Source organism: Megalobrama amblycephala, linkage group LG2 (genome assembly GCF_018812025.1).
Source record: "Megalobrama amblycephala isolate DHTTF-2021 linkage group LG2, ASM1881202v1, whole genome shotgun sequence".
Classification (NCBI taxonomy): Eukaryota; Metazoa; Chordata; class Actinopteri; order Cypriniformes; family Xenocyprididae; genus Megalobrama; species Megalobrama amblycephala.
The window spans coordinates 18,508,429-18,528,119 of record NC_063045.1 but is presented as its reverse complement, the minus strand read 5'-3'; the positions used below and the strand labels follow the sequence as shown (position 1 = coordinate 18,528,119).

General features: G+C 36.9%; 1 protein-coding gene across 2 annotated transcripts; it reads right to left on the bottom strand.

Annotated features, from left to right (window-relative positions):
* Positions 1-1,340: 1,340 nt before the first annotated feature.
* On the bottom strand, positions 1,341-19,200 carry ttc39c (tetratricopeptide repeat domain 39C). Of its 2 annotated transcripts, none has more exons than XM_048164494.1 (15): positions 18,838-19,200; positions 18,542-18,719; positions 15,346-15,394; positions 11,905-12,033; positions 11,683-11,797; positions 10,914-11,280; positions 8,652-8,820; positions 8,071-8,164; positions 7,817-7,924; positions 7,622-7,731; positions 4,414-4,537; positions 4,213-4,310; positions 3,802-3,906; positions 3,663-3,701; positions 1,341-3,580 (listed from the first exon to the last, which is right to left on the bottom strand). In XM_048164494.1, exons 2-15 carry the CDS (start codon positions 18,679-18,681, stop codon positions 3,491-3,493), a joined length of 1,737 nt encoding a protein of 578 aa, XP_048020451.1. In that variant the 5' UTR covers positions 18,682-18,719; positions 18,838-19,200; the 3' UTR covers positions 1,341-3,490. The 2 variants fall into 2 exon arrangements, with proteins under 2 accessions (XP_048020451.1, XP_048020444.1); XM_048164487.1 differs by having other exon boundaries at positions 18,542-18,722; positions 18,838-19,199.
* Between the last annotated feature and the right edge of the window lie 491 nt (positions 19,201-19,691).

The following is a 19,691-nucleotide window of genomic DNA, read 5'->3' as shown; positions in this document are numbered from 1 at the left end:
AAAATCTATGGGGTATTTTGAGCTCAAACTTCACAGACACATTCAGGGGACACCTTAGACTTATATTACATCTTTTAAAAAGACATTCTACGGCACCTTTAAGTAAGCCTACCGTACTGTATGTATTGGAAAAAGCGCCATTATTGATATTTAGCGCCAGTTTATCAGGAAGTGATGATTTTGTGCTGTTCGACTCACTAAATGGAACCAGTGCTTTATTCGCAAATGTTTTATACGATATTCCAATTTTCAGCACAAGATAGATTCGCAACTTTGGATGGAAACATAGACTAACAATAGAAGACATTTGCAAGTTTTGTTTCCTAAAATGGATTGTAGGTAAATATCCACCTCATCCAGAAAATGTCCTGTTAATATTTATGTGTGAGAAAAAAAAAAGAAAAAAAACAAACACTGCAAAGCGATTCGAGTGCGTGAGTGAACTGTCCTAACGAATCAGACTGAATCGCAGAAATCCGTTTGACTGATTAACCCTAAAACAGGCGAGTGAACCATGTTACATAGTTTTTATTGTCTTGTTTGGGGCATAAGAAAGATTTTTTCATTTATCATAATCTGGTCTGTCTTGAGTATGCTGGTCACATGATTTGTTACAAGTTTTCTGTGATCCAACATGGCCGCCATTGGTGCAGGACATTCAGATTTTGCGAAAAGTAAATATATATTAATCTTACTTTTTTTCAGAAAAAAATGCAAAACAACTGCTAATATTGTGAGCATTGTCTTAAGATGTTGAAAAAGGAAATTAAGTTATATGTTGCTTATGCTGTTACCGCATTTTGAAAAGTATGTAACTCCCAGGTTACATTGCCTGTTTAGGGTAAAAAAAAGGATTATCCACAGTATTGACAATGAATGGTGTTTCAAGGCTGGACTCCCTGTACTGGTCACTGCATTATTGCAAATTCCAGGGTGATGAGTGAGAGGTGGGTTGTGTGTGGTGGGAGGGCCAGTAGAAATCTCGTTCCAGGACCAGGCCCCCAAGGGAAGACCCTTATAGGTCCTCCAGGCCCCCTCTACACAGTCCCAACCCTGATCAAACACAAACAAATCTTATCAAAGTCTTCAGGATAACTTAGAAAAGACTTTGGTAAGATTGTTTGTGTTTCAGGTCTATTTATGTTTATTTCAATAAATCTTTTAATTTTTTAACTAATGTGTCAGTAAAGTCATTATGAAAGTTGAATAATAGCTGAAAAAAAAAAAAGGTTTCAGGAAAATAGAATTGGAGTAGAACATATCATTTGAGCTCTGCAAACTCGTGCCTCGAACATCATAATTCAATGAAATCATGGAACACATTGAACACACGTACAGTGTTTGATGGCAAGTTTTGTTATTTTATTACTGAAATTTCCTAAATCTATTGTCCTCACAAGGTATAAATACCCTGAACATCCAATATTGACACATTTCACAGTGAAGACATGTTTTGAGCTTCAGATCGAGTTACCGAGAGGGAGACCAGAGTGGCTTTTTTTTTTTATAGAGAATCATGTACAGTAGTGAATAAAGCCCACTGGTGGGACAGACATATTACATCTACGGGGCCAAGAAAATAAGAAGGTGCAAATTTCACAACAATTTCACAATATATACACCGACTCAAAATAATTTCAAGTTATTTAGAGGTGACATCATCAAAAGGAGATACTGATGTGCTGTTAAAAGTCTACAAATAAGAAGCTTGGGCCAAGAATATTATTACAGAACATCTGGCACAAAAAAACAAACAAATACAACATACGGCTTGTCAAAAACAAGGTCCAAAATCAATTGACCTCCTCTGGTATTTGTGCATGGGTGCACTTCAGAAAATGTCTGGACAAGAGAACATAAGTTATGGCAAAGATGCTGCTGTTCTCAAACTTAATACACAGAGGAACAGATGAGATGAAATTAGTCAAATTTATGTTCTAGCATCACCAGAGGACCCCTGACATACTTTAGACCTTTTGACCCCTTTGTAATCATCAACCCTAGTGTTAAAAACCTTGCTATAAATACAATGAAAACAGGCTACTTTGAATGCAATGCATTTTAACCTGTAAAAGTGTCTTCAACTAGATCAGTGACAAACCGATATATCAGCCAGACTGATTCAACCAAAAAATATTAGACCATTCTGGCCTGCTTGGGGGCAGGGGGATTTATTGTATTTATTTATTTATTATTTATTTAACACGCACACTCACACAACCACCGGTCAAATGTTTCAAATAAATTTATATTTTTTAATGTTTTAATGTAAAAGTCTCTTTTACCAAGGCTGCATTTTATCTTATAAAAATACAGTAAAACAGCAATATTGTGAAATATTACAATTTATAATAACTATTTTCTGTTTTAATATATTTTGAAATGTTATTTATTCCCATGATCAAAGCTGAATTTTCAGCATCATTACTTCAGTCTTCAATGTCACATGATCCTTCAGAAATCATTCTAATATGATGATATGCTGCAAACATTTCTTGTCATTATCAATGTTGGAAAAAAAAAAAAAAAAAAAAAAAAAAAAAAAAACGCTTAATATTTTTGTGGAAACCTTTTTCAACATTGATACCATTATTAATATTTGAGTACCAATTATAATTGATAATTGAGAACCAAATCATCATATTAGAATGATTTCTGATGGATCATGTGACACTGAAGACTGGAGTAATGATGCTGAAAATTCAGCTTTGCATCACAGGAATAAATTACATTTTTAAATGTATTCAAATGGAAAAGAATTATTTCAAAACGTAATAAATCTTCTTTCAAATGCATTAAAACTAAAATCTTAATTATTCCAAACTAGTAGAAAACCAGTCCAAACCAGTAGTACAATAATGTAAAATCAGTTTTTAGATTTTAATCAAATTGGGCTAAAAAATAATAAATTAAAATAATTCAACATTTACGTAAAATCAGAGCACTGGCCATTTCAGTCTCATATCGGTCGATCACTCAACTTCACAATGGTGCATACAATCTTGATTTAACATACAGGTAAGGTTGGATACTCTTATTTATTAAAGGGTTAAAGCGTTACACAATACATTTTTCATTTTTATGTGTTAATGTTATCTATGTTCTATCCCATGCTAATGTAATTTGTATGATAGCGCAAGCTATGGGAAAGGATCTAACCAGTAGACCAGTTGGTCTACTCTATTTATCGTGTTTCTTTGTGAGAGTTATGTTTTTCTGCACTTCCGATCAATCCTGAACACACAAAATCTGTGTATCTGCACTATGATGTGGGTGTAAATGTGAACGTGAAAATTCGATAACGTTGGGATCAACAGCTACATGAACAGTGATTCAATACTAGGCGGAAAAATATTGGCCTCTGTCAGCTAAAGTCCGCTGACTTTCAGTTTCTCCCTCCAGAAAAGCATGATTACTTCAAATGGCTTTCATTTCGAAAAGTGCTGGACAGGAGCGGTCGAAGTACGGTGCACTTGGAGGTCGGACGGGGTCAGTGAGGGACCACTTCCTTTATGGAGGCGAGGGCCGAATGGATACGGACATGCAGTCTGTTCTCGAAGTCGTACCCGGTGTAGTTCTCCTGCAAGCAAAGGTAGTCATCAACTGAACTCAATTTACTGACGTATTCAAGATACTAAAATCGATGACAGTTGTGGTCTCACCTTGGCCTGAAGCAGTAATGATCTTCCTTTACTCAGAGTCTTAGGGCAGAAAAGAATATTAAGAGTATTTAGAAATAGAAGAAATACTTAAATATAGTGCCTTCAAATTGAGAATCAAGTGATTCTGAATGTCATTTACCTCAGGTTTAGCCAGTAACACGCAGCCCAGCTCATAGCAGGAATATGGCTGCACGTAGCTGTTATTCAGACGGCCGTATTCATCCTGTGCTGCCAGCTGGAATGACTAAGAACAAAATGAACCCAAATCAGTATTAAGCACTGTACGTGAGCGGATAAACAAGATTAAAACTGTGCCAGATCAATCTGAAACATGTTTTTAAAGGTGCCATCTTCTGCATTTTGTAACATTTGTCCCCTGAAATCTGTTTGTAAACCGTTTTTGGGGACCAAGAAACTATTTTAAGACATTTTCACTGATCCTCAGAATCAAATGTCTGTTCTGTTACTGTACCTTTAAGACTTTGATAGGTAAATGGCCTTAGTTTGCATGCACAATGAGTAACAACAAACCTGATGAGATTGAACAAACCTGAACAGCATCTTTAATATTTCCAAGACATTTCTGAATAGCACCAAGAAGCAGGTGTTTGAGGCCCAGACTTGACTGGTCATCCAGCCCCTGTAGCACTGAATACAGCATCAAGATCAGGGTTATAATGAGGGAAGAGAGGCGCTCAGAGCTGACTGACAGGATGCATTTCATCTCGCTGCAAGTCATGGTGCTCTTTACCTTGGTTCATAAGCTGGAGTTTGGAGGAAGAGCAGTTTGGAAGAGCTTTCCATAAGTATAGCACCTCCACAACACCCAGAATGCACAGCTCTCGTGTAAGGGGGACTTTCCTCAGTCTCTCTGCCTAGTGAGACAAAAAGAACGGGTTTAGAAATAACTAATAATAAAATAAAATAAAAATAAAACTGGTTTATACAATACTGACATAATTATTAATATAAAAATAATTAGTTATGAGTTTAAGTTTTTATATAAGCTGAAACTTGAAAAAAAAAATTGAAATATATATATATATATATATATATATATATATATATATATATATATATATATATATATATATATATATATATATATATATATATTTTACACACATACATACAACAAAAATTAAAAATTCATAACTATTTAGTAAAAACTTTTTTCAACAATTACATATACAGGTGCATCTCAAATTAGAATATCGTGGAAAAGTTCATTTATTTCAGTAATTCAACTCAAATTGTGGAACTCGTGTATTAAATAAAGTCAATGCACACAGACTGAAGTACTTTAAAGGTCCCGTTCTTCGTGATCCCATGTTTCAAACTTTAGTTAGTGTGTAATGTTGTTGTTAGAGTATAAATAAAATCTGTAAAATTTTAAAGCTCAAAGTTCAATGCCAAGCGAGATATTTTATTTAACAGAAGTCGCCTACATCGAACGGCCAGTTTGGACTACATCCCTCTACTTCCTTCTTTAATGACGTCACTAAAACAGTTTTTTGACTAACCTCCGCCCACAGGAATACACAGGAGTTGCGTTTGTATAGTGTGTTTGTTGCCATGTCGTCGAAACGCTGTTATTTTCATCCCGCAGTCCAATCACCGGGTCTGATTCCGGCTCAAATTGATAGGGTAAAATTAAAGACATGTTTACAATAACACTGAGCGCGTGCATCTCCACGTTATGGTAAGAGGCGTGACCTTTCCGGGCAAGATGCGCTAAACTGCTGTCGAATCACAACACAGGAACCGCTGGCACAATCAGAACTCGTTACGTATTTCTGAAGGAGGGACTTCATAGAACAAGGAAGTCATCAGCCGTTTTTATGACAGTGGAAACAGCGGTATACAGATAAGTAAATTATGTGAAAAATACTGTGTTTTTTTACACGCGAAACATGAACACATGTTATATTGCACACTATAAACTTCAATCATCTATAAGCTTAAAAAAAAACACGAAAAATGGGACCTTTAAGTCTTTGGTTCTTTTAATTGTGAAGATTTTGTCTCACATTTAACAAAAACCCACCAATTCACTATCTCAAAAATTAGAATACTTCATAAGATCAATAAAAAAAAGGATATTTTAAACAGAAATGTCAGGCTTCTGAAAAGTATGTTGATTTCTATGCACTCAATACTTGGTTGGGCCTCCTTTTGCATGAATTGCTGCATCAATGCGGCGTGGCATGGAGTCGATCAGTCTGTGGCACTGCTCAGGTGTAATGGAAGCCCAGGTGGCTCTGATAGTGGCCTTCAGGTCATCTGCGTTGTTGGGTCTGGTGTATCTCATCTTCCTCTTGACAATAGATTCTCTATGGGGTTCAGGTCAGGCGAGTTTGCTGGCCAATCAAGCACATCCATGGTCATTGAACCAGCTTTTGGTTCCTTTGGCAGTGTGGGCAGGTGCCAAATCCTGCTGGAAAATGAAATCAGTATCTCCATAAAGCTTGTCAGCAGAAGGAAGCATGAAGTGCTCTAAAATGTCCTGGTAGATGGCTGCGTTGACTGTGGACTTCAGAAAACACAGTGGACCAACACCAGCAGATGACATGGCAGCCCAAATCATCACTGACTGTGGAAACTTCACACTGGACTTCAAGCAACATGGTTTCTGTGCCTCTCCTCTCTTCCTCCAGACTCTGGGACCTTGATTTCCAAATAAAATGCAAAATTTACTTTCATCTGAAAAGAGGACTTTGGACCACTGAGCAACAGTCCAGTTCTTTTCCTCCTTAGCCCAGGTAAGACGCTTCTGACGTTGTCTTTGGTTCAGAAGTGGCTTGGTACGTGGAATGTGACAGTTGTAGCCCATTTCCTGAAGACGTCTGTGTGTGGTGACTCTTGATGCACTGACTCCAGCTTCAGTCCACTCCTTTTGAAGCTCTCCTAAGTTCTTAAATCGGCTTTGCCTGACAATCTTCTCAAGCCATTCCTTTCACTTGTACACCTTTTCCTACCACACTTTTTCCTTCCAGTCAACTTTCCATGAATATGCTTTGGCACAGCACTCTGCAAACAGGCAGCTCTTTCAGCAATGACCCTCTGTGGCTTACCCTCATTGTAGAGGGTCTTGATGATCGTCTTCTGGACAACTGTCAAGTCAGCAGACTTCCCCATGACTGCTGTTGGGATTACTGACCTAAACCCAGTATTTATACCCTGAGAATTGTAATTTAATAGAGCTTGAAATTAAATATTCTAATAATTTGAGATACTGATTTTTTATTTTATTTTGATGAGCAGCAAGCTGTAATCATCAAAATTAAAACAAAAAAGTCTGGAAATATTTTACTTTATGTCTAATAAATCTAGAATATATTAAGTTTTTCTTTTTGAAATTAAATTACAGAAAAAAAAAATAACTTTTTCATGATATAATTTATTGAGATGCACCTGTATACGCATATTTGCAAGCATATATATATTTTTATATGTATTAGAGAGATAGTGTGAAATGTAATATTTATAAATTATAGTTATTGTTGTATAGTTGTTGTATAATTATTGTACAAAATAAATTATTAGTAAAATACTATATAAAACAAACCAATACATACATAAAATGGTTTAAACATTCAATATATATATATATATATATATATATATATATATATATATATATATATATATATATATATATATATATATATACACACACACACTAAAACGAACTGTAACTGTAAAAAAATTAGTTATTATATAGTATTTTCTAATTAAATACATAAAACAGTTTATACATTCAATATATTTACACAAGTATAATTAATTTAATATAAAATAATTATTTGTATATTACAAATTACAATAATTACAAATTTTATATACAATTTATAGTAATTATGAGTTTATTATGAATTAATTTTTTTTAACGTTAATAATAAAAAAAATCTAGTTAATAAATTATTGAAAAATGGTTGATACATCAGAAAATAACTCACTCTTTTCAGTGCAAACTGCTCAATCTGATTGTTCTTGCGTTTAAAAAGCTTCTGGACATCTCGAAAAACAGCTTTGGCTCCCTCTAGATCACCAGAAGCCCCCTGACATACTTTGGGTTGAGACGTAAAAGCTTTCATTAAAACGGTTATTTTAAAGAGACGTACGAGAGAGTTTGACAGAGAACATAATCTGACCTCCAGTGAGGTAAGCATAGTAACACTGCGACCATCGGGATTCATTCTTCAGTCGCTCAAAAGACCTGAAGGCATCTTCAAAGTTCATCTCTATCATGCTGCACCAGCCTGCAAATACAGAACAATACGTAAAACACTGAATTATTAACACACCCTTAAGTGCAGGCCGAGATTCCATCAAATTATTTAATAAACGACTATACTTTGCAAGCACCGATTCTGTTCCTACTAAAAAGAGAACTATAAATTTGTACCAATTTCATAGAGGCACACATGTTGAATCTCTCTTTGGTCTGAGGCGAACTCCAGAGCATCCTGAAATGATGCCAGCGCACTGTTGATTTGGCACTGAAAATAGAAAAGAAAAAAAGCTCTCTTATCAATATATTTTTTACAAAAATGATTTACAAATTTACGTTAGATGCGATCAATCGATTTGACAGCACTAATGTTTATAGCACTTAATTATAGTAAATAAACATAATATTATGTTGACTTGATTTCCTTTTATTCAATTTTCTTCACATTTTTTTAGACCATGTTCCTGTGCTCTGATTTAACTCGTGACGCATGAAACACTATCATCTAGTATCAAAAGGACATTTGTTTTTCTCTTTGTATTAAAGACGTTTAAAATTAATGGTTGGCTTTGGATGCCTTCCATTGCATCCAACACACCCACTAAAGGAAAGTAACTGTGGTGATCGCATAGTAATTAAATATCATGGAAGAATAAACCGCACTATTATTTGAATTATTTAATCACGCCAATCAATTATCAAGCACCAAGCATCTGCTTTGATGAAACCGTGATACGAAAGCCCTAAATGCCCACCTCTAATCTCTGCACCCGTCCTTTAAAGAAGATAAAGAGAGAGGAGTTTGGGTAGACCATTGCCTTCTTCTGCAGAATGGCTTTAGCCTCCAGGAGCCCGGCTCGCGAGTCAGCGCCGTCCAGCGCAAAGAAGGGCTGCACCACAGTGTGGTACCACAAGAGGGCCAAACTGAGAGAGATAACATGAGAAAAGAAGTGAAAATACATATAATAACACAGTTTGGATGTTTATTAGACATGTTTGCAAATATATTTGGTGTGCACAAACTGCACAAATGCTACAGCAGCATCGATTCTAAAAAAGCTGCATCTATTCATCTGAAGAGCAAATTGGGAGGGTTTTGTCCCAGGCTGGATTAAGTATGCTTAAATTCATCTCTATTATTAGAGCTGCTCCGCAATCTGTCAGCCCCTGGCCATGAACAACCGAGAAATGCATCGCAGAGAAGTGAAAAAAGGGTTAGGAATAATTCAGTTCAATGTAGTCAATAGTAGATCAAAAATAAAATCTTACTTCTTTAAAACAAATCAAAATTAACTCGTTTTTTCAATTTTATGAAAAAATTCTGAATGATGTTTGACTGTACGAAATTTGCCATATTTCTAGGGTGTTGTGGATGGTTGCCAGGGTGTTGCTATGTGGTAGCTAGATTGTTCTGGGAGGTTATTAGGCCATTTCTAGTGTGTTCTGGGTGGTTGCTAAGGGGTTATGGATGGCCTTGCAACTTATAATGCTAGGAGGTTGTGGATGGTTGGCAGGGTGCTGCTATGTGGTAGCTAGATTGTTCTGGGAGGTTGTTAGGCCATTTCTAGGGTGTTCTGGGTGGTTGCTAGGTGGTTGATAAGGGGTTATGGATGGCCTTGCAACTTATAATGCTAGGAGGTTGTGGATGGTTGCCAGGGTGCTGCTATGTGGTAGCTAGATTGTTCTGGGAGGTTGTTAGGCCATTTCTAGGGTGTTGTGGATGGTTGCCAGGGTGTTGCTATGTGGTAGCTAGATTGTTCTGGGAGGTTGTTAGGCCATTTCTAGGGTGTTCTGGGTGGTTGCTAGGTGGTTGATAAGGGGTTATGGATGGCCTTGCAACTTATAATGCTAGGAGGTTGTGGATGGTTGCCAGGGTGCTGCTATGTGGTAGCTAGATTGTTCTGGGAGGTTGTTAGGCCATTTCTAGGGTGTTCTGGGTGGTTGCTAGGCTGCTGCTAGGTCGCTGATAAGGTGTTATGGATGGTCTTACTACTAATAATTCTAAGGTGTTGTGGATGATTTCCAGGGGATTGTGATGTGGTTGTTAAGGTGTTCTGGGTGGTTGATAGGCTGTTCCTAAGTGGATGTTAAAGTGATACGGATGGTCTTACTGCCATTATGCTAGGGTGTTGTGGATGATTGCCAGGGCATTATGTGGTTGCTAGATTGTTCTTTGTGGTTGCTAGGCCGTTGCTAGTCTGTTGGTAGGATCTGAATGGTGTTTGAACAAAATTTGTCATAATGTCATAATGTCATAAATGTCATAATTTGCCATAGAGTGTTGTGGATGGTTGCAAGGGTGTTGCTTTGTGGTGGCTAGATTGTTCTGGGTTGTTACTAGGTCATTGATAGTGTGTTCTGGGTGATTGCTAGGATCTGAATGGTGTTTGACTATATAAAATTTGCCATAATGTTAGGGTGTTGTAGATTGTTGCTTTGGCGTTGCTATGTGGTGGCTAGATTGATCTGGGTGGTTGCTAGGCAGTTGCTAGGATCTTCTGGGTGGTTGCTAGGCTGTTGCTAAAGTGTTATGGATGGTGGTTGCTTTACGACTTAATGAAAACTCCAAGTCTGTGGGGGGATTTTCACCCATTTTAAAAGTCTGATGATCAGGGGCTGGAAAATACTGTATCATCTGCTTTTTGATAACATTTTAATTAATCGTTTTCTTGTTCAATTATTTATTAAAGCCATACTAATGTTCAGTAGTAATAGATGAGTCTGTGCTAGCATTTGCTTGCACATGCTCAGATGGCCTTTCCCTCTAATGCCCTTTATCTCTAATTGTGACCTTTCAGAGTGCATCAATTATGTAACCCCAGTGTGAAACCAGTTCAGCAGCGTGACAGCATGTGTTCACGAACACACATCACCCCACAGCACATCATGAGCGAGGGATTTTCCTCTGGCATACAAGCACAAAACATTTCAGCAAATGCTAATAAGCAAGCATAAAATCACATCAAAAGCTGGATTGTCATTGTTAAGGTGTGAAAAACACCCCAAAAAAGGCTTACGTGGCAAGAGGTGCTTTCATATCTTTGCTCTCGCTGGCGTAAGCTAAGGAGGCAAGACCTTGGTGACGGTCTCCAGGGAAGCCCAGCAGGTTGACGATTTTGAGCAGGTGTGGAGGCACCATCGAAATACACAAGTGAAAGAGCCCATAGCCGAAGCTGACCGAACCCTTCAGGCGATCCAGAACCTCTTCTGTTACCCGGCCGCCACTCTCAGTTGAGGTGTTGTGGTTGGCATGATCAGAGGGCAGCGCCCCCTCCTGGTCGGAGGATCGTCTCCGGCAGGCTTCCTGCAGTTGGCTGATGTCACTGTAGCATTTGTTGTACATTTTCCAGGCCTTACGGAGGATCCAGCCTCCTTTGATGTATGCTGAGGGGTGACAGGTCATTACAACATTAAATGAAAGAAAATGTGTTTACAACTCTAAAATACAGTAATGTTCTACAGCATTATTCAGCCTTTTTAATATTTCTGATGACAAGCTGAATCATTTTAAATAATCCAAATCTGTGTATACTTAAATAAAAAAAATAAAAATATAAATAATATTTTCTTAATATTAAATTTCCAAGTAAAATTATAAAATTAAAGAAAAATATACAATAGAAAAAAAAAAAAAAAAAAAAAAAAAAAAAAGTAAAAAAACAACAAAATTATTGCTTGAAAATTGTTTATCCTTGTTTAACCCACTGCTCCCCCTAAAAAAAACACAACTCTACATGTTGGCATGCAAATGACGTTTCAAGCTGGTAAAACGTAAACAGAGTCTACCTGAGAGTTCCTGTTTGACGAAGGACAGCACGGCGAGATAAACCTGGCAGTCAGCCACGATGATCTGTCTCTGAAGACGATCCACAATCGCCACTCCTGATCTCTGAGAGTCCATCTGGCACAAGATAAAAACCATGAAAATGTGAAGAATGTTAATGTGAAGAATCTGGCAAACAAATTCCAGCCGCTCCTGCTGGTACACACTCATACAAACAAACTCACGCTCTTCTTGATTTTGTTGCGGATGGTCTCGATGACGCCGGCGTTGTCACTCTCGCAAAGCTTTTCAGTAGTCCTCAGGTCATCGCTGGCCATCTGCATTTTTTCCTCCTCGAATGTCATCATGGCGTTCTATGATCACACGAATATTAGGTCTGCAGTATTTTACAACATTGGAATATTTAGTTTTTCTGCAGTAATCTTCAACACATGACTTGAGTGGCTATTTTTTGAAAGAATGAACCATTCTAAAACAGGGGTTTTCAAAGTCAAAGACAGTGGGCTGCCCCCCGAATTCCATTCTCTTGCATTTTTTTGTGCTTTTAATAACTTGTCATCAAGCACTTCCCACTCTTCTCATTCATCCATGTTTCTTTGCTGCTCTATTGTGTTTAAAGGTGCCCTAGAACCAGTTTTTACAAGATGTAATATAAGTCTAAGGTGTCCCCTGAATGTGTCTGTGAAGTTTCAGCTCAAAATACCCCATAGATTTTTTTTTATTCATTTTTTTAACTGCCTATTTTGGGGCATCATTAACTATGCACCGATTCAGGCTGCAGCCCCTTGAAATCTCGCACTCCCCGCCCCCGAGCTCTCGACTATAATACAGTGCATTTACAAAGTTCACACAGCTAATATAACCCTCAAATGGATCTTTACAAGATGTTCGTCAAGCATACTGCATGCATGGATCGGATCATGTGAGTAAAGTATTTATTTGGATGTTTACATTTGATTCTGAATGAGTTTGAGGCTGTGCTTCATGGCTAAAGCTAACATTACACACTGTTGGAGAGATTTATAAAGAATGAGGATGTGTTTATGAATTATAGACTGCAAGTGTTTAATAATGAAAATAGTGACGGCTCTCATCTCCGTGAATACAGTAAGAAACGATGGTAACTTTAACCACATTTAACAGTACATTAGCAACATGCTAACGAAACATTTAGAAAGACAATTCACAATTATCACTAAAAATATCATGTAATCATGGATTATGTCAGTTATTATTGCTCCATCTGCCATTTTTCGCAATTGTTCTTGCTTGCTTACCTAGTCTGGTGATTCAGCTGTGCACAGATCCAGACGTTAATACTGCCTGCCCTTGTGTAATGCCTTGATCATGGGCTGGCATTTGGAAATATTGGGGGCGTACATATTAATGATCCCGACTGTTACGTAACAGTCGGTGTTATGTTGAGATTCGCCTGTTCTTCGGAGGTCTTTTAAACAAATGAGATTTACACAAGAAGGAGGAAACAATGGTGTTTGAGACTCACTGTATGTCATTTCCATGTACTGAACTCTTGTTATTCAACTATGCCAAGGTAAATTCAATTTTTGATTCTAGGGCACCTTTAAGCATTCCTGCGCTGCATGAAAAATCGTCATATCATGCAGTTCTACTCCACGTCCCTCACTAGTTACACTTACTTTCCATAACAGGAAGACCTTCATAAAACGTGACAAAAAGTGGTAATATCATCAGATGCAAAATACAGAACAGACAGTCCCAACAAAAAGCCTTTTCTTAAAGTCGTGGTGAAACGGAAGCCGTGACGGATGTTTTTTTCCGTAGTGTGACGTACACTACCAGTCAAGTGACCTCAGAATTCACATCCTGAGGCACCGGCCTAGACGTAAGAGGTTGTGACAAGATCTGTTCCTCAACTCTTGAGGAGAAACTCGAGCTGCGTTTGTACAATATACTGCACAGTAAACACTGAACACCGCCTACTACTTTTTTAAAATAGAATGTGAAACAGTATGCATTACACATCAATAAACGTTTAGCCTTTTGGGTATTCCATGCTATGTAAACGGTATACTATATATATATTCCACTATTCCACACATTACCATTATTACATTAATAAACTAAAATAAACTAAAATGGGGGGAAATAAAAATGTAAAATAAAATTTAATACAAACAATATTTGGTATACTCATAAAAAAAAAATGAAATGAAAAATACAATTTTTTTTTTTAAGTTTTTGCTATTCTCATACAAAATAAAATAAAAAAGGGAAAAAAATATATCTCTTATAAAACAGACACTTATTTGCTACATTCCTAAAATTAAATAAAATTTCTCTTCAAAGAAATAAATATTCAATATAAATGTAGAATACAACAATAAAAAATATTTGCTGTTCTCCTATCAAATATAAACAATAAAATAAATACAAATAAAATTTCACTTCAAGAATAATATTTTTTATATTTTAAAAATATAAAAATGTAGAATAAATAAATAAATAAATAAATAAAATAAAATAATTAGGAACATATTCTCATTTTCTTGCCAATATTTTACTTCCTTTCCTCTCATTCCTATTAATGGCCAGGATGAAACGAGAGCAGCGCTGCAGGAAACGGGACTGCGGTTGGAGTACAAATGAGAGCATTTGCTGACTGTGTCATATAACAGAGATGGACTAGGAACGATGGGTTGATGTCAAACTAATTAAACAAGACAATGACCTTGGGCTGCCCAGTGGATGTTACCACTACAGCTATTCGTTTTGTTATTCTCAGCATGCTTTCTGTTAAACAGGCTACTTGCCCCAATAAATACAGGGTAAGCTGTAAAACTAGCTTAGTGGCAGGGCCGGCGCTACCTATAGGCAGAGTAGGCAATTGCCTAGGGCCTCGGGCATACCGTAACATCCCCCGATACGCTAGTCCACCAATCAAGACAGGCAGCAAAATACTAGGCTCTTTGGCCATTGGATATAGATGAATTGTCACTCACCTAAAATGAAACCAATTAATCTAGGGTATGAAAAGATTGTTCTGAAGCTGACTAGCCTCGAAACCTTCGGGGGCTGCGAAGCGAAAGGTTAAACAGGCATGCAAAGAAGTGCAGCTCGTAATGTAGGAGTTGACATGATCAATTTAGGAGTGATTGTAATGTATTCTAAAAAATAAGCTTAAAAAAAGAGCATTGAAAGAGAATGCTTAATCCAGCTTCAAAAGTCCACGTGCTGTCACGGTAATGGATTACAAATGTGACTTTGCAGTTTTGCATTTTTTTTTATATCGAGTCAACTCACAAAATAAGATAACTAAGGGTACGTTTACACGACAATGACGTACTAATAATGGAAACATTTTTCTTTTCCTTTTCGCACAAGGGCGGATCAGCGAAAATGACAAAAAAATGCTGTATTATTCATGCCAGGTCAGTAGATGGCGATGTCACTTTGTAAAGAAACATAATACACATGTGCATGACTTCACCGTTTTCACAAATTTGCGTTGTTGTACTATACACAGAGATGATAACGTTTTCAAACACTTGCACATTTTTGTTTTCAATGTAAATGACACTGTCATGTAAATAAACCAATCCAAAATGCATAAAAAGTTTTACATTTCAGTTGAAAACAGCATTGTGTAAATGGCCCCTAAAAGTCATTTAATGGAGTTTGCTTACCAAGAAGCTGACAAAACTGGCACCGAAGCTCATCAGAGGACTGTGGGTCCTGCAGACAGAATAGGGAATCATGGAATATGGCAAGCCTTGGGTGACGAAACAACACACTAACAAGTTTATCCTCTGAAAAAAACATGAATTATTAAAACAAAATAAAAAAAACATGGTAAAACGCATTATAGAGCTGAGGGCAATATATATTTGTGTTGGTGGCTGAAAGCAAAATAAAAATGAATATTAATTATTAATTAATATTGAATAAATATATTAAATTGAATATTAAATTAACATACTATATAATACATTTTATTATTTAATATTGAGTAAATAAATTGTGGCAGAGATGTGTAGAACTTCGTGAAAGATGTGTAACTCTGTGCAGGCCTACTCATAAGACATTCATTCATTCACTACTCATTTTCACATTAAACAAGGAATTACTGCATTTAAAGCCAAAGCACTAAGCTCATAATAGCATTAAACCTAATATCCATGATTACCTGTATCCTTAAGAATGTTTTAATAGCAGTTTCTTCTGATACATAAATCCTCAAGCTTCACGTATAATTATGTACGTTTCTTCAATTGAATGCATTAACATTTGAATTACTATTAACTGCATTTACTTTGGCTTTAAATGCAGTAATTCCTCTACAAATCAGCAACAAGTCAAATAGATACAAAAAAATAGGCTTTTATCACTCAAAAAGGTGACTCCTATTTTTATCTTTCTAATCACATCTACATGTTTATGTCATCAATCCATGTTATTGTGCAAGTGTGCGCCCATGCCTAGGGCTACATCGACCAGGAAAACAGCCGTTCGTCTATGTACCCATCATTTCATTTATCTGATGTACACAAAGAGTTGTCTATGATCTCACGAGAAGGTCTGGCTGCAGTATCCTTATTTTTTTCAAAGCGTTAGAGGTACAAATCCAATGATTGTTGTTGTAAGACCTATTAAATATGTTTGATAAATTATTCTGTAACATAAAAAGTAGGTTTTCTGAATATTTTGAATGTTTTTATTTTGATATTTTTCCATTTTGGTAGATTTATGTAGCTTTTAAAGGTGCTAAAGAGGATGTTACTGTTCAACCTTTCAACCTTGAAATTGATAAAATATTACTGTCTTTACTAACTGATAAAAGACTATTTATTAGGTGCACTGAAAGGAATAATATTAATATACATCATCTGTGCACGAGGTAGGGCCTTAAAAACATCAGCCAATCGTTTACGCGATCATCGCGTAAACGATCGGCCCTCTGGCTTGTCAATCACTGCCATGACGTTCCTTGTGAGAGACGCGTGGCTGCGCGCTCCAGTAACTTTCCACACTCTACAGGCGCCGCATGCAATGTTTTTGTCAGGAGACAGGAGTAACAACTGCAGATTATGAGTTACCTGCGGTGAGTCCGACACAATGAATCCACTAACACGACACAGCGAATGCCGGTCGTAAACACTCGTGTTCCAATACTCGTGCACGAGTTTTGGGAGGCGTTCCCTCGAAAGGAGGGGGGGTTGTTCTTACGCATGCGCTCATTTCAAAAACTCAGTAAGTGTCTTTGGTTTCTCAGTCGAAGAAAAGATTCTCTTTATCACCTTTAATGATTTTTATTTTTATTTAAAAGGTACAATATGTAATAGTTTTGTCCGCTAGAGGTCGCTAGAAGCCTATTCAAAACAAAGGCGTAGCTTGATGATGCCAAGTTTTAGAGAGGAATCTTGGGACATGTGGTCTCCATCTCAAAAAATGGTGCAAAAGAATAGGGATTGCAGTCGGGAAGAAATCATGTTCATGGATGAGATTATTAACATTACTGTAGTATGAAGCAGAGCAGGACCGAGTGTTGTGGGAGCTGAACGAGGCCGTTGGAGCAATTGTGCAACACACGCCTCACGAGCAGCAGAACTTTTATTATACAGAGTCACCGTCGCTGCTTCTGCTTTTCCGGTTATGAATATGAGGTAATGCAACTCTGTTATTTATTAGATACATTTGAGTGAGTTGAAAATGTTATAACGTTACTCTGTGCGTTCGCTCGGTGGCTGCTGTGAGACACTTGTTACACACTGCAGTAAGATAGATCAATTTTAGAATATCATATTAAATGCTGGATGGCTTGTGTTGATAAATGGCACGCAATTCATTTTAAAACGTATTGTATGATGGAGAAAATTCTGTATTACGGTTACTAAAAATAAAGCTGCATCTGATTATGCTATGTTAGCTACTTGACAAAATAGTGTTTTTCTCTGAGGCATGGTACTCGCAAAAAAAAAAATCAAGAAAATTAGATTCAAACAATAAGACTAAACGTGTTGAGCTATATAACAATAATTAGTTTTCTGTATATAAATATATCAAAATAGATGTTCCCTTGTCTATTAAAACATGTAATATATTAAAGCATCTTTGGTGTTTCCATGGTTTCTACAAAATAAAAACAGAAGGGTAACGTGGGTATGACGCAATTGACAGGCGACTCCTCACACGTCCCTTAGCCTTGGTTAAAATTGCAATTTTCTCACAATTTACAAATAGTTGGAAACATTTGGGATATTGTAACTACTCAAGTGAACAAAATATATAACACTGGCCTAGTGGTTTTTGGATATTTTACTGCAAAAATATTACATATTGCACCTTTAAGTTATCAAGTTAAACTTGTTACATTTTTATTTTATTAACAAGTTACATATTTATTTTATTTCAGTTAATATTTACTTTATTTCAAGTAACAATTTATTTGTTTTTACTTTAACTAAGAACATACATTTTCTCTCTTTCCATATCTATATACATCTAAATATTTTTCTCCCTCTCATATACACATATATACACATACATACATACATATACACACACACATATGTGTGTGTGTATATATATATATATATATATATATATATATATATATATATATATATATATATATATATATATGTGTGTGTGTGTGTGTGTGTGTGTGTAGTTCGTATGTAGCTAACGTTATATATAAATGACACAGATCAATGTTTTCAATTGTACTGAGGCATGTCCCATGTTTTGGTTATATAAATAGAAAATGAACAGAGATAAAGACAGGGGGGGGGGGCAAATAATTTGTCTCCCATTTATGTAAACAAACAAATCCCATTTTAAAATATAGATCATTATATAATCATAGACGCAAATGAATCGCACCTGTATCTCCTGAAGAGTTCGTCGCTTTCTTTGAAGCCATTATTGAGCAGCATATTGATGCCTTGAAACGCCAGCTCGGCGTCATCTATCTGCTCGGCGTTCTCCTCAACCTGCTGCTGCGGGGGATCTGGGCCTGCCATCCTCTCTGTTTACTCCTTTATACGCCAATAAACCGGTTCTGCTGTAAATAAACCGAGGAAAAAACAGTCTCGTTGTTTTGTTCGCAAGCGAAACGTGCCGAATAAACAATCACCATCGGTGCGGCGCCGTGCGAAATGAAATGATATGTTCCTTACCAATGCACAGCAAACCGCTGGTGATATGTCGTCTGGATATAGTTTGATCCCTTCCGTGTCCAATCTGCGATGCTAAGATGTTTTTAGATCCGCAATCGTCCCCTCCATCAGGCCGCCGTGAGCTGTGAAGTATCAGCTGGTCGTTCGCATATCAGCATCGCGCGTTACGCAATATTAAAGGAGCAACAGAGAGCAGTGACGTTATTGTCCCGTATCCGCTTCTCATTCACCCCACTGAGGTGCTGTAGGTGACTGAACCGATTTTTGCTTTAAAACACAAGCTTGACAGCTTCCTCTAGAGTCTAGACAGTAACACGCCCTTTGCCTCCAACCAGGAAACGACTAGTTAACCCCTTGCAGTTTCTCTGGCTGATTTGGATTCATCATAACGCGAATCTTTTGAATCGGTTCACCAAAAAGATGTGTTCACTGATCCGTTTTCTGTCAGTAGGTGGCGACAAGCGAGTGCCTTGCGAACTAACCATTGAATAATTCACAATTCGGCGACACCAATATCAAAATAAGTTCATGCTTGTCTAAAAATCTCCAGAAATATGTATATTTGCCCTCCTGTCCAGTTCATTCACAAACAAGATAAAGTGCCACTCCAAGTCTCGTTCAGACTCAAAAAATAACCAGTGCACCCCTAGTTGCGTACTTGCACACTATTCTTTACCGTTTTGTAGTATAAATAGTGTGAGTAATGTGTTCAATTCCAAATAGAGAAAGTGCACTTTAAATACCCAGATGATGCACTTAATTAAAAGGGAAAAATATGAAGTGTGGACACTTCATACAGAGAGGGGCTATCAGACTCAGATGTTGAATGACAAAATAACCATATAAAATTCATA